Source organism: Archocentrus centrarchus, chromosome 24, assembly GCF_007364275.1.
Source record: "Archocentrus centrarchus isolate MPI-CPG fArcCen1 chromosome 24, fArcCen1, whole genome shotgun sequence".
In the NCBI taxonomy this organism is placed as follows: domain Eukaryota; kingdom Metazoa; phylum Chordata; class Actinopteri; order Cichliformes; family Cichlidae; genus Archocentrus; species Archocentrus centrarchus.
The window spans coordinates 11,471,315-11,485,705 of record NC_044369.1 but is presented as its reverse complement, the minus strand read 5'-3'; the positions used below and the strand labels follow the sequence as shown (position 1 = coordinate 11,485,705).

General features: G+C 39.1%; 1 protein-coding gene across 5 annotated transcripts in view; it reads right to left on the bottom strand.

The window, feature by feature from the left end:
- Nucleotides 1-4,284: 4,284 nt before the first annotated feature.
- gphnb (gephyrin b) overlaps nucleotides 4,285-14,391 on the bottom strand; it is a 123,301-nt gene continuing 113,194 nt past the window's right edge. For 3 of the 5 annotated variants that reach the window (XM_030721792.1, XM_030721794.1, XM_030721795.1), the window contains 10 exons: nucleotides 13,002-13,121; nucleotides 12,031-12,089; nucleotides 11,525-11,678; nucleotides 8,550-8,671; nucleotides 8,289-8,376; nucleotides 8,027-8,100; nucleotides 7,804-7,871; nucleotides 7,579-7,682; nucleotides 6,101-6,197; nucleotides 4,285-5,160 (listed from right to left, as the gene is read on the bottom strand). In XM_030721792.1, coding sequence (XP_030577652.1) covers nucleotides 5,027-5,160; nucleotides 6,101-6,197; nucleotides 7,579-7,682; nucleotides 7,804-7,871; nucleotides 8,027-8,100; nucleotides 8,289-8,376; nucleotides 8,550-8,671; nucleotides 11,525-11,678; nucleotides 12,031-12,089; nucleotides 13,002-13,121 — 1,020 coding nt within the window. In that variant the 3' untranslated portion in view covers nucleotides 4,285-5,026. The remainder of the gene's footprint in view (nucleotides 5,161-6,100; nucleotides 6,198-7,578; nucleotides 7,683-7,803; nucleotides 7,872-8,026; nucleotides 8,101-8,288; nucleotides 8,377-8,549; nucleotides 8,672-11,524; nucleotides 11,679-12,030; nucleotides 12,090-13,001; nucleotides 13,122-14,391) is intronic. The other 2 variants (XM_030721793.1, XM_030721796.1) reach the window with 1 other exon arrangement.

Here is a 14,391-nt window from a genome sequence, read left to right as displayed (position 1 = left end):
TGGCACAGATTCAACAAGGTGCTGGAAACATTCAGAGATTTTGGTCCATGTTGGCATGATAGCATCACACAGTTGCTGCAAATTTGTTGGCTGCACATCCGTGATAAGAATCTCCCATTCCACCACATCCCAAAGGTGCTTGATTGGATTAAAATCTTGTCGTATCAAGATAGTAGTGTGAGATGATTTGAGCTTTGTGACATGATGTGTTATCCTACTGGAAGCAGGCATCAGAAGATGGGTACACTGTGGTCATAAAGGGATGGACACAGTCAGCAAGAATACTCAATTAAGCAGTGGCATTTAGATGATGATCAGCTGATACTAAGGGGCCCAAAGTGTGCCAAGAAAATATCTCTCACACCATTACATCACTATCAGCAGCCTGAACCACTGGTACAAGGCAGGATGGATCCCTGTTTTCATGTTGTTTATACCAAATTCTGACCCTACCATCTGAATGTTGCAGCAGAAATCAAGACGCATCAGACCAGGCAACATTTTTTTCTAATCTTCTAGTGTCCAATTTTGGACAATAATGCCACAGCCTGTAAAAGTTATGTCAGTTTTATGTACTACATAATTTATTTTGCGACTATATTTCTTGAAAATGTGCCATAATGAGCTATAACTGCTAGAAATTATATTTAGTGAAGTAAAAGTTACATATTTGCCTCTGAAGTATAAAGTAGCATAAAACAGAATTAATCGCAGCACATCTCAAAGATCACAAAATATTTGAGTGAATTTTAAGAAAGTGTGTAGAAGATTATGAACAGCACAGAAATATTCCCCAGTGATGGATTGGGAGGCCATCACCTGTGAAGTTCAAACATCACATACAGGCTTAAAGAAGAAGAAACAGCCTTTATTGTCCCACAGAGGGGAAATTTGGGTGTAACAGCAGCCGCAGTTATTATAAATATAAATAAAAATATAATAATTCACACTATTAAGAAAAGAATATAAATATATATAAAATCAACAAACAAGATTAACCTTAATACTACTAATAATAACACTATATACAATGTACATGATGTGCCTGTGTGTTGAACCTTAACAGGCCGGACTATTTACAGTATATTATATATTATCCTACATTGTGTAGGTTATTGTGGTTTTTGTTGTGAGCAGTGATGATTATAAAGTCTTACAGCTGCTGGGAGGAAGGATCTACGATAACGCTCCTTTGTGCATTTAGGATGCAGCAGTCTGTCACTGAAGGAGCTCTCCAGCTCAGCAACAGTTTCATGCATGGGATGGGAGACCTTGTCCATCAGTGATGTTATTTTGGTCAGAGTCCTTCTGTCTCCCACCACCTGCACTGAGTCGAGAGGACATCCTAGGACAGAGGACATCTAAACATGAGTTAGAAACGGTTTTGCTTGTAGTGCCTTCAATTTTTAAGTCTATCTTGAAACAATGTTGATGTGCATGTACTGATGTGATAAAATAAGCCTTGGTCACTGTAGTCCAGGTTGCTGGGTTTCAGGATGACTGCCAGAAAGAGTCACAAGATGGTTTGATGAGTGCTGTTGTCTCACTTCTACCTGACTCTGCCCTGCTCATCAAAACCTTCTGTTTCTGCTAATTCAGGATGCTTACAAATTCTTGCCAACTGTCCTGCGAGCTATTAACTCATGAGTTTGTACACAGTGCTGCAGGGAGTTGCTGCGAGTAATGCTATAGATAAATACAAACCACAACTTTGTTTCTCAGAGAGGCTTTAACTGATCATGAATCATTATATTTACCCTTTTTTTTTATCTAAATGGGTTAATTTAGTTTATTGCATTTAAGAAAACTAGACACTCATGATATCCTCTAATGAATAAACAGTCATTATACTTAAGAGTATGAAGAATGTGCCATTATTTCCTGCCATCATATTCACTTATCCTCTTACATTAAACACATTTTATGCACATTCACATTGATGAATTTAACTAAGTTCTTGTCACAGTACTATTATTCATTGCAAGCTAATGGGATCTACTGTCATTTTACCTTGCTGAGAAGAAGAGAAACTGTCTAATCTCATGCTGCCTCAGAAATCTCTCCACCAAAGCCAGGAGCTGCCTTTTTCCAGCCGTACTTTCTATTAGGTTAATCCTTTCCGACACTTTTGTGCTTAACCTCTTTTCCTCGTTAGGCTCCCTTCTGCCAGTTCCCAATTCTTAAATACTTACCTTCCCTAGAAAGATAGACAGTTAAAACCTCCTTTGCTTTTCAAAGGTTTATTCCAAGGCAGCTGATTTTTTTATTTCATGTTTATCTAAGGTGCAGTAAGTGAAAAAGTATCAAAAAACAATGTTAAGAAACTCAGTGACAAGTTTTTCAGTACTGTGCAAAAATCTTGAACCTCCCCTAATTTCTTTATATTTTGCTAGGAAAATGGGTGCAACAATTTATCTAAATGTGGAAGCATAAATGGAAATACAGTAAATAAGGCAGCAACAGTATACAAGGCAAAAACAGAGTTTATGCAGTTCTAACGAGCTTGAAGGTCAATATTTGATGTGACCACCTTTATTCTTCAACACAGCCTGACCTCACTTAGGCAGCTTTTACTTCCTTTCTTAGAGTAGCCTTCAGGAATAGTTCTCCAGGCCTTTTGAAGGATATTCAAAGCTCTTCTTTGGATATTAGCTGCCTTTTGTTCCATTCTCTGTCAAAATGATCCCATACTGCTTCTGTAATGCTGAGGTCTGGGCTCTGGGGAAGCCAATCTATGACTGAAAGTGTTCCACTGTGTGTTTTTCTATCCAGGTATGTTTTTACTGCATTGGATTTGTGCTTGGAATCACTGTCACGTTGAAAAACGAATCTGTCGCCAATCAGATGCTTTCCATGGTGGCTCACAATCTGATGGGATTTTTCTGTATTCAGAATTCCATCAGTTTTGACAAGATCCTCAAGACCACTGGCTGAGATGCAGCCCCAGACATCACAGAGCCTCCACCGTGTTTTACAGCTGCCTGTAGACACTCACTGTTGTACCTCTCTCCTGACCTCCTCTGTAAATACTGATAATTCAAACCAAAACTTTCAAATTTGGATTCATCACACCACAAAATCTGTTGCCACTGATTTTCAATCCAGTTATTGTGTAATTTGGTATATCACAGCCCTTTCTCTCTGTTCCCGCTCCTTAAGAATGGCTTCTTGATAGCCACCCTTCCACTGAGACCATTTCTGATGAGGCTTCAGTGAACAGGATCAGCTGAAGGGCCTGTGTCAGGTCTTTGCTGGATTTTCCCCCATTTCTTAAAAACATGAATTTCAGATACTGTTCATCTGCTATCACTTATTTTATCCTCCACTTGTCCAGTTTCCTCAAAATTTCAAAGTCCAGGCTGAAAAGTGCCATCATTTCAGTTAATATTTCTTTGGGAACCACCTTGTTGGTGCAAAAATACTATTCTACGCCTGTCAAACTGTGTTATTTATTTTTATTTTTTGGCATTTTTCATATATTCTACTAAAGAAACAGGAACAAATTAAGTTGTTTTTTTTTTTTTGACAAGCTGCCAGTAACAAAATGCCAAAAGATACAATTTAAAATTGAGCTGTTATCTGTGAAATGAAAACAGGATGCTACTTTTCGTAAAAAGTCACAAACCAAAAATATAAACCACTGGTTTTTAACCTTTAAACCGAAATTGTGATCTAGAAGCTTTTCTTTTTTTCTTGAACATTTAATCACATCCACATGTTATGGTCAGTTAAGGGTTGCAAACCACTCATTCACACACTCGTCTAACCTTCATACAAACGTTTAGCCCCAAAGAAGAAATTCACTGCTTTTTCATTAGATATATTTTATTAAAAAAAAAAAAGGAAACCCAACAAGAACTTGTTTTTTTTTTTTGTTTTTTTTTTTACATAATGATCAAGGACTTTTATTATCTTAGTCTCTTTCGTCAGTTTCATATCATTACAGAAAATGTTATAGTACAGCGTTGTTCAATGTCTCCTCATTGCTTAATAATTTCCTTAGGAGTGCTGGTCACATATATCTGTACAATATGATTCTTATTTTTTCTGTACATTTTTTGTGAAGTTGGTTAAAAAGGCTGTCAGCACTTAAAGAAGCTGTTTCTTTTCTTTCATTTTTTTTTTTCTTAAATAGTTGATCAAATAAAAGATTATTTTTCCCAGGTTCAGCTCGCCCTTGGTGGGGTTTGGGGCGGAGTTTACACCCGGTCACCATGAATATAAGGAAGCTTCAGGGTCTGGGCCATCTGGGGTGTGCCCCCTCCCCCCCTCCCCCTCCCCAACACCACCTCTTCCTTGCCCAGGCATTTGGCACTGCGCACATAAACAAGACTCACAAGATAAACAACAAGCAAAGCTCTTTGTGAAGCCATTATGATGCATACTAATGAGAGAAAAACAGAAGTGTCACCTTGATGGGTGCTCCGAAGAGGAAGTGGCCTTTATGTGGCCCCTCTTCCTCTTAGCCGAGCACCGTGGGGAATCTGGAGCCTTCCTCGGTGTTTTCTTTATTTTCAAAAAACAGATTATTTTTTTTCCACTAAAGATGAGAAAATAATAATTTTCTTTTTTTTGCCTTTTTTTTTTTGTCCTGGCAGGCACCTACAGCTGTCTATTAAAATGCTACTGCTATAGATAAGGTCTAGCATTGAACACACAAAGCAATTGCAATGAAAGGAACAAAGTCGCCTTAATATAATAATGATAATAATAAGAATAATGATAATAATAATAAGAATAATCATAATAATATATTACAGAATAAATCTCTTTTTATAATTAGATTTTTTCATTAAAAGTTATATTTTCTTTGTTTGAAATACTATAATCCTTTTAAATTAGTTTTTTCATATGTATCTAGGTTGTGATCAAGATGTTGACTATACCTCAACGTTATCCAAATCAATAAAAACTAGCTGTGCCGTTGCATATTACAGAATAGTCAATGATATGTGGACATGCACCGTGAACCACCCATTCCAACCCTCGCTATGTGACGCCGTTTCTCCATCCCTCCGTGATGACATCATAGCCGGCCAATGACCATGACGTCGACCACCTCACCCTTGTGCAGCTCCACGTATTGCTCTGTTTTTGGAGGTAGCATCAGGAGCCCGTTAGCACTGCGCATGCTCATCAGTCTGCTGTTCACCTGGTTCCCTGCATCAGAAAAGCAGACGAGGGAACAAAATACTTACAGTCAGAGCTATAAGCTGTTAAAAAGAACACTTTGAATGAAATTTACTTTTTGACCAGTTTGTGTTTTCCACTGCCAATCTAGCTAGTATTAAAAGAGTGCAGAAGGCCATGTGGTTGAATCTGTTTCACTTGCAGTAAACCAAAGTAAATGTGGTGATTTTAGTATGGAATCACGCCTACTTCTGCTCCATGTTCCATATAGAGATATAATCAGTATCTCGATTATTTCCACTCTGAAATGCTCAGAAATGCTATCTGGAGAGGCTATGACCCGGAAACAAACTGCCGACCTTATAAAAACTGACCTTGTAGAAACTGTTGACATGCAGAATGTCCTTGAAGGTGTTGTGCTGTTTTAGCAGAGGTATTTTGTTATGGTTTGTAGTGGTTGTTATAATTATCAGGTATCATTAAGGGTGGGTGAATCAATTAAAACATCGATAGTATCAATACCAATGCTGGTACTGATATCCGATCAATACCAGAGTGATAGGATCAATGCTTTACTTTGTTTCTCTCCTCTAAGTTCAGTATGTTGCTCCAGCTCATCAAAAAGGAGAACCTGTCTGTGCGAACACCGGTCCTCTCATGCAGGCACACTTTGCTCTGCCCCCTCCTCCATGTCCTCCTGTGTTTAGTTGTCCTGCAGCCCGTCATGTGACTCAGCAGCACTGAGCAGTGACATGTAGGCTGCAGTGAGTGAGAAAGTGGAGCGTGGTGTAGCGGTACTTTATAAACAGTGATACCAATGCAAATAAAGAAATGAAAGACAACGAAAGAGGAAAAAGCTTTCTGCTGGAACGAGCAGCAAAAGAAATGAGAGGAGGAAGGAAATCCCTTAGACAGATTATATATATATATATATATATATATATATATATCGCTGCTGCCGGCTTTGTACCTGTGCTCTGTGCCCACGGCAGAGGCTCCTGGTGATGCCATGTCAAAATGCAGCGGTGGTATTCAGGGCGAGGGTCCAACTTCACATCACAAGACAACTAGAGAAAAGAAACACACAACATAGATTCTAACAACACATCACCTTTTTATCACCATTATGCTTGCAGTATCAAACTGAAGACCATATGGCTCTGTAGTGTAGAAAGAAAAAAAAAAGAAGCAAAATCTGTTTTCAGATAATTTCTTAGAATCTCTCTGGCTCTCACTTTACTGTCTGACATTACAAACCCGACTGTTCTAGCACTGCCAAAGGCAATAGTAACAACAGGATTCATGCTTGAACTCAGAAATTCGCATACATTGATTATAAAATGGTAAAGACCCTGATGAAGACCACACATGTTGATTTTTGCTGGAATTGCATCTTCTTCTCACTCCCCCCCCCAACTTTTACATCCTGGTCTCAACAAGATTTTGGACACAGTCGCATCTCATGTTTATTTAGCATATCTGTTTGATTTTCTACCAAATCTCAGGAGTTGGATAATGAACTTTTTTTCTAGCACATGAATGCAGCACAACAGTTACGACTACACCAAATGAGTAGTGCCAAAAACAGGCTTGTCTGATAAACCCTTATGCAGCTGACATCACAGTGGCACTATCTTTTATATACAGTCTATGGGCTACACAAACACACACAAATCTTCTAATGGCAAAAATCCCAGATCTGGACTAATACCAAACATAAACAACTTGGGTAAAATTCTGCTGAATACACTTTAAAATAGGGCAAACAGATTAGTACAAAGATTATACAAGTTTTCTGGCAAAGGGAAAGGTTTTCTCAGAGTATTATCTGACCTGTGCTTGATACCATCTGCTTTGGGAAATTGTCTGGCTACATCTGGAGAAGGCCATCAGTTCCACCCCTAAGTGGCAGTAATGTGTTCAAGTTGATTTCTAACTGCTTTATAACACCAAATGATGTAACACTGCACCTTGAATAGCACCCATAATGGCAGGGGACCAGATTGCTTCCTTCATGATGGTAGTAGGGGGCACAGGCTGCGTGTGCTCACTGTGTATCGTGTTATGATTTTTCTCACTCTACAGTTATGAATATTCATGACCGGGGAGCAGGCCTTCAGGTCAGTGTGGGCCGTGATTGGTTCCTCTGCCAAGTCAGAGCAAAACACTGTGGTCATAAATATGTATCATGCAGGTGATGAAAATGATATCAAATCACGGATTCGGATGCAATAGACTGCAATAATACACCCTGTTTATAAACATAACTGTAAATGTCCCCATATTTTACAGATTCTCTCTGTTGCAGTTAATTGCATCTACGGTCTCAAGACCTATTTGTTAGTACAGCAACTGTGAATCGTCCCTCAGAGGAGCAAGGACACTTTTTGTGCTTGAAAACGCGATGAAGTCAAAGTCGGGATGTCCTGGTTGCCCTGTGTGTCCTACCCTCGCTTTGATGATGGTGGGCCTGGGGTCCAAAATGCCCTGCATCTTTCTCAAGGCAGGGATGACAAAAAGATTACAGGTAACAACAGCAGACACGGGATTTCCTAGGACAGCCGGAGGGACAGAGAGAGGGTGGCAAGGAGAGAAAGCAAAGGGGGAAAATATGTGAGTAACATCTCTGCGCAAACAGCAGAGTGAATCACTCTTTCTCTCAACTTCACACACTACCTGGGAGGGCAAAGATTAGTTTGCGAGCACCGTCTATGTCCAAGGTGGCAAATGTTGTTGGGAGACTGAAAAAGAACACAAGTTGATTTCAACACTTCAAATATTATGTATCCTTTATGAATTCTCCACTGGTTCTCATTTTCTATCACATGCCCCCTACAACATGTCATTTTTTATCTATTGCTTGTGAAGCGCTTTTGAAACAGATTTCATTTCTTACCCTGGTTTCATGAACACACGACCAAAATGGATCTGAGCATGAAGATCGATATCCAGCACCTGCTTAAGGTAGTCCTAAAAAAACACGAGAAAGAAAGAAAGAAAATCAGGACCTAATGTAAATAATTGCTGCACTACAAAAAAAAAATTAGTCTCATAAAATAATTAACTCAAACCAACTATGACGATCAGCTGTCCAGCTACCAGCTACCACAAGGTGTCAGTACAACACAACTCTATGACTGGATTTTCTGCCACTGTACCTTCTCTCCCATAGACACTCCTCCTGAGGTGATGATGACATCAGCACGGCTGATGCCTTCATTCAGAGCGTTGAGAAGGTCATCGGGGCTGCAGGGCACAGACAACCATATACATACAAATGTCAACCCCCCCGACTCCCAGGACAGAAAATCACAGAAAAAGAAAATATAGACCTATCTTTGAATAAGTACACAGAGCATATTAAAATATGGAAGCATGGCTAAAGGGAACTCTGGTAGAGGCAAGATCTGAAGGCGTACTTGTCTCCCACGATGCCCAGATTGATAGTGGGGTAACCATGTTCCTGAATAGTGGCCAGCAGAGTGGAGCGATTGCTGTCCCTGATCTTTCCGGGATGGAGGTCATCTTCTGGGTTCAGAAGCTATCACCAGGAGAAATAACATGTTAGAAACTTACTATAAATACCTGATGGCAGTCTTTTCTGATTGGTTGTGAAAATTGTTTAAAAAAACTGTTTTGCATCTCTTTGATATGCAACACAGTCTGGTAAGCAAAGAAATAATTATTCAGCTGGAAGATGAGACAATATTATAAACTGTGTCCAAACTTTTTTTTGGGCACGTAGTTACTATATTTAACCTGCTCTCTGTACTGAATAAGTCTGATTTAAAAATGCTGCATAAAATAATACTTTAAAACTGAGAAAAAGACACTATCTGAAGTTCCAAATTAGCAACACTGATCTGTTGTTTGTGTTTAAGTTACTGTCAGTTGCACTTAACAGCACCTTAAAGATGTCAGTTTGGCCTCTTATGAGTTGCTCTTGTCACTATGTTCTCATATTTTTAGACTAAACAGCAGCGCCTGACTGATATAGGATTTTAAGACTGATATTTGATGGCCGATATTTTTTTCTTTCAGACACCTGAATCATAAACAGGCATTTGTTAAGTGTAGTTATATTTGAGTCCTTACGAAGATAATATGACAATGCTGTTTAAAAATAATTCATCACAAGCTGGGAATTGCTTCTTTACACTCTGCCCAATTCTGCTTGGATCAGCCAGTTGTTGCATTTGTGGCATTCCAAACACCGTTGTTCCCCCTGGTTGACAAACTATGCATTGTCAACTCTTATAAAACGGCTGAACAGTGTTTTTCTGTCTTCTTCTTTACTTTTAAAATTTTCATTCATTGGTTGTAGGGCTGCAACTATCGATTATTTTAGTAATTGAGTATTCTATCAATTAATCGAGTAATCGGATAAGAAATACTTTTGTCTTATTAACAATTCATCGGCACATTTTAACTTCTGTAGATTTACAGCAGTTTTTTTGATGTGTGAAACAAACAGCGGTGGATGGAGCAGCGACAAAGTTCTCTTTTCTTCACGGTGACACTTGCTGATCAGGTGGTTGATGAAGGACCTCCAGCTGTTTCCCAGTAAAGGTTTTAATGGAGCTGTGAACAAGCGCTGCTGCTTTGGACGCTAGAGAAACATTTCCTTTCGTGCCACCTGAGCTCAGCGTCTTGATAACGGCTCTGCCTCTTTGCACTTGCTGTGTGTGTGTGTGCAGACAAACTGCATGGAAAACAACTGCTGCTGTTGTGTTATCAGTGTTTTTGTTGAAAAACTGGGGGTTGCATGCGCTTAATGTTGTAATGCTTTGTATTCACAAGCTTCCTCCTAAATATGTTTTTTTTGCAGGTCTGTTTTCAGTCACTAATCATGGATTAAAGCATAAAAAATATTTTGACGGAGCCCCTCGGTATCGAATGGCTGACCGGGGGGTTTCCTGTTGTTATCGAATGATCGCTAGTGCTAAAATGACGGAAATTCGTTGCAGCAACGGAGAACTTTAATGCTGCTATTGTGGGAGAAACACTCGTGCTTACCTGGTGACACCTGAGTGCTACAGAGTTTAAATGAAGCATCAAAGAAACAAATTTGTGTTGAGGATTTTTTTCTAATGGAATTATTTGAGTTACTCAAGGAATTGTTGCAGCCCTAATTGGTTGTTATAAATGCCGATACTGATATATCGGTCAATCATTAATATTGGCCGATATAACAACGGGGGCGATGTATCAGTTGTGCTTTTATAAACAGTGAATTCATTCACAGAAAAATTTTATTAATTAATTTATTAATAGTTATTCATTGTAGCCCTATTATGACAAAACTATGAATACCTTGCTGGATTATTACTCTGGTAAATCGTGTGCATTAGTTGTAATTTGGAATTTATTGAAATCATCCCACAGCATAATGTTATGCTATATGATTTATAACAGAATTAAAAGACTCACATACTGTTTTCTGTTCTTTCTCACGAAAAATGCTGCATTAATATTAAAGCTTATTCTTCAAATTTACGAAATCTCAAAAAGAAAAAAGGCCAAAATGTGAAAATAGACAGCTGCTTTTCCTGAAGCTCTCCCCTCTCTATTCTAAGCCCCTCCCATTAGACGAGCACAGGCATATGCGCATGGTTAATTTCAGTGTCCCATGTTATAAAAACCCTCTGCTTAACCAATGGTGCCACCACATCCTACTTCCATGTGTAACCGTGGTGCTCTTTAAAAGCACATCACCTGATCATGCCAGAAAAGAGCTACAGTTAGCCAAAGTCTGCTGTCGTGAGCTAGATTTTCTGATGTTTGAAACTAGAGCACTGAGGGAGGTGCAGAAGTCTAGCTGTATCTTAAAATATTTGAATTACAATATGCTAATAGGGTTTTATGGATTCTCTTGTCCACTGACACCAAATAAATGCTCAGGAATAAGATGTAACTATATCTAATCCTCTATTTCAGAAGACAGCAGATGAGAGAAATATGCTAAAAATATGCTAAAAAATACTTAAATGAAATACGAATTGAAATATGAATCTACACAGCGCTGAAAATGGAGAGCTATGCATATTCATGCACCCCATGGAATTTAAACTGGACATTAGTCACAGAAAATGCACAAATCTGACTCTATTGTTTAAACAAAACCACCTGGTCACAGATAAACATGTTCTTCACAACTGAAAGCACATATGTGACAGCTGACTGCACATACACTTCCAAACGATGTTCTGTTGTCTGCAGCCAAAGCAAACAGTGGTGATTGTGCATAAATATAAACGAGGTGTGCTGTTAGGAAAAAAATAGCACACTGTTCGACCTTTTGCAGCCAAAGTGGAACCTTTTTAGCAAATACAGAAATAGCATGCATGAGAGACATAATTCACTATGACAAAATAATGATTTGCTTAACCTTTACCTCATTTCCCGTGGACATGACGGCTACCACAGGGAATTTCTGGACCTCCACCTCCGTAACTCCAACAGTGGCAAGGAGACCAATTTCAGATGGGCCCATATGGGTGCCCTTTGCCAGCACACACTCCCCACGCTTGATGTCATGACCGATAGGCCTACAAAGAGATGACTAAACATTTAAAACCTGCAAAAAAAAAGCTCTAAATGCTACTGTTACATTCGGCTTGCAAAAAAATGACTAAATGTGGCTTAAATAAATGTTCTGGTAGAGCCATGCAGTGTGTTTTAAAGATCTGTTTTCCTTCAGTGATCATCAATATTGTAGTGGTAAATAAAGAACAACAACAGACAGCAGCACTAAAATAAAGACAGTAGCAGCAGTGCACTGCACCTTGAATTAATTTTTTGAGCTGAATCCCAATAGTGTCTACCACCTTGGCAGTATTTAATAAGTATAGCCATTATGATTTTGCAACATAACAACAAACATCTCAGTAATGCACAAACCTGATGTCCTGCCCTGGACGAGCTTGTACTAGGATTCGTACCTCTAGCTCCTCTGTGCCCTACAGGACAAACATTCATCACAGTGAACAGATATGGTTCAGTCCCAAATAAGGCAAAAGTGGCTGTACTAGATTAAGATGCTGTCAGTGTTCTGTCTAATTCTGGGTTCAAATAAATCCATCCATCCACTTATCCAATTGAGGGTCGCTGGGGAGACGGGGGTAGCAGTGGAGGCTCCACCCAGCAGCCCTAGAGCAGGAAGTACACCCTGGACAGGTTAGTCTGTTGCAGGGCTAACACATAGACAACCATTCACACCCACGGTCAATTTAGAATCACCAATGTATTTGGACTCTGAAGAATCGGAGTACTCAGAGAGAGAGAACCCATGCAGGCATAGGGAGAACATGCTAACTCCAGACTGGATTCAAACCCAGGACCTTCTGGCTGTGAGGCAACAGCATTAACCACTTCACCACTGTGCCCCTGGTTGCAATAACTCACAGTGAAAAAACATCAGACTTTACTGGCCATTTTATTGGGTTAAAGGTAACCGTTTATGTTTTCTTTATATTTTCTATCGTGTATATGCTGTTAGATTTTCACATGGTTGTAATAAACATGGCTGAAGTTTCAAATAACAATGTCAATATGTTTAAAACTAAGTGAGACAAAAGCTCGTGCTTCAGACTGCTACAGACTTGTACAGACTTCCTTATCCGGTCACTTCCCATCTATGGTGAGCAGGTGGTGCTCACATGTACTGGGTTTGGTTTGCAGTAGCCAGAAGAGGGGCAGCCAATCAGAAGAAAGTGGGCCTCAGGCCTTAAAGAGGCGGGTGCTAAACCAACTTGTTTGAGACAGTGGATGAACCGATACGCTGCATCAAGTGCCAGTATAAACAAGCATATTAAGCATATTAAGGCCCCTTTAAGTTCTTTTCTTTATTTAAAGCGACGTGCCATACTTACATCTTCAGATTCGCGTAGGAGCTCGGTATCTTCCACCTGGACTACAGCGTCTGCCCCACAGGGTATAGGGGCACCTGTCGTGACTCTCATCACTTGGCCAGGCATTACTGTCTGAGTGGGCTGTTCACACACAGAAAGGAAACATAAGTCAAAATTACTTGAAAGGATATGTGCTGATACTACGCTGCAGTAGATACCACCCAATGTTGTCATACTCCATCATAAATTACTAGATTACAAAGACCAGAAATTTATTTTATTATTTAACAGATAATACCATATGTAGTCTGGATATATTTTATTTTATTTTTAGTAAACATGTATAGTATAGTTTATGTACCCTAAAAGCATCCTCTAAAAATCAAAATGAAAAAAAGAAAAACAAAAAAACATTTGCTGAGATATGAACTGTGTATGTGATTTTTGTGTAGGGTTTGAAGTTCACTTTGACTTACTGTGAGTGTGTACTGTCCCTAATTTCCTTCAGGATCAATAAAGTATCTATTTTAATTAAAAATGGAGTAAGATGATGTACCAGAGTAACAAATTGCATTGCAATAGATGAAAAATTCACTGAGATATGAATTAAAACTATTTTGGCAATGATGAGATAGGGATTTTTTTTTTAAAACTGTTTTTGGTGACCTTGAACTTTGAACTTGAAAATTAATTTACATGTTCTTGGGCCCCTAAGGAATATTTTCATAAAGTTGAATTAATTTTGGCTCAAAACATTTCGAGACAGTGACTATTGCCCTCATCTCGCAATGATAAAGAATCCTTTAAAAAAAATTCCTAGATCCATATAGTGATCCGGATCACCACCAAAATACAATCAATCATTCCTTGTACCACCCCCAACAACTCCAAATATTTTCATTAAAATCCGTTCATAATTTTCCAAGGTCTCCTGCTAACAGACAGACAAACGCAATCGAAAACATAACCTCTCCACCTACTGTGGGCGAGGTAATGACGTCAGATTTTTAAAGGGTGGCTTACTCTGACCAAATTAACACTACACAGTAAAATGGGTTCAAACCTTTAACCCAATGGGATAACTGACTGGATATGATGGAAGTCACTAACAGACAAACTTTCCCAAAAAGCTGATAAAACTTTGCCCCCCCAAAAATTATGCACACTGTAACTGAAATTACAAGAGGATGTGAAGGCACAAAAGAAATGGATGCTTGCATGTGTAGTGATTCTGTTTGAGATGAGATGCTGAGGGTGTCAAAAAACTCTCTGGCTTGCTTTTGTCTCAGTGATCTAATGTGTTTATAGTTTGACTTTCTGGGCCCTGCTTTGGTGTGAAGGGCTTTTCATCACCTGCTAAGGGAACACACTGATGTGCAATTACAGGCTGGTCAAGGCATAAGGTGAAGGG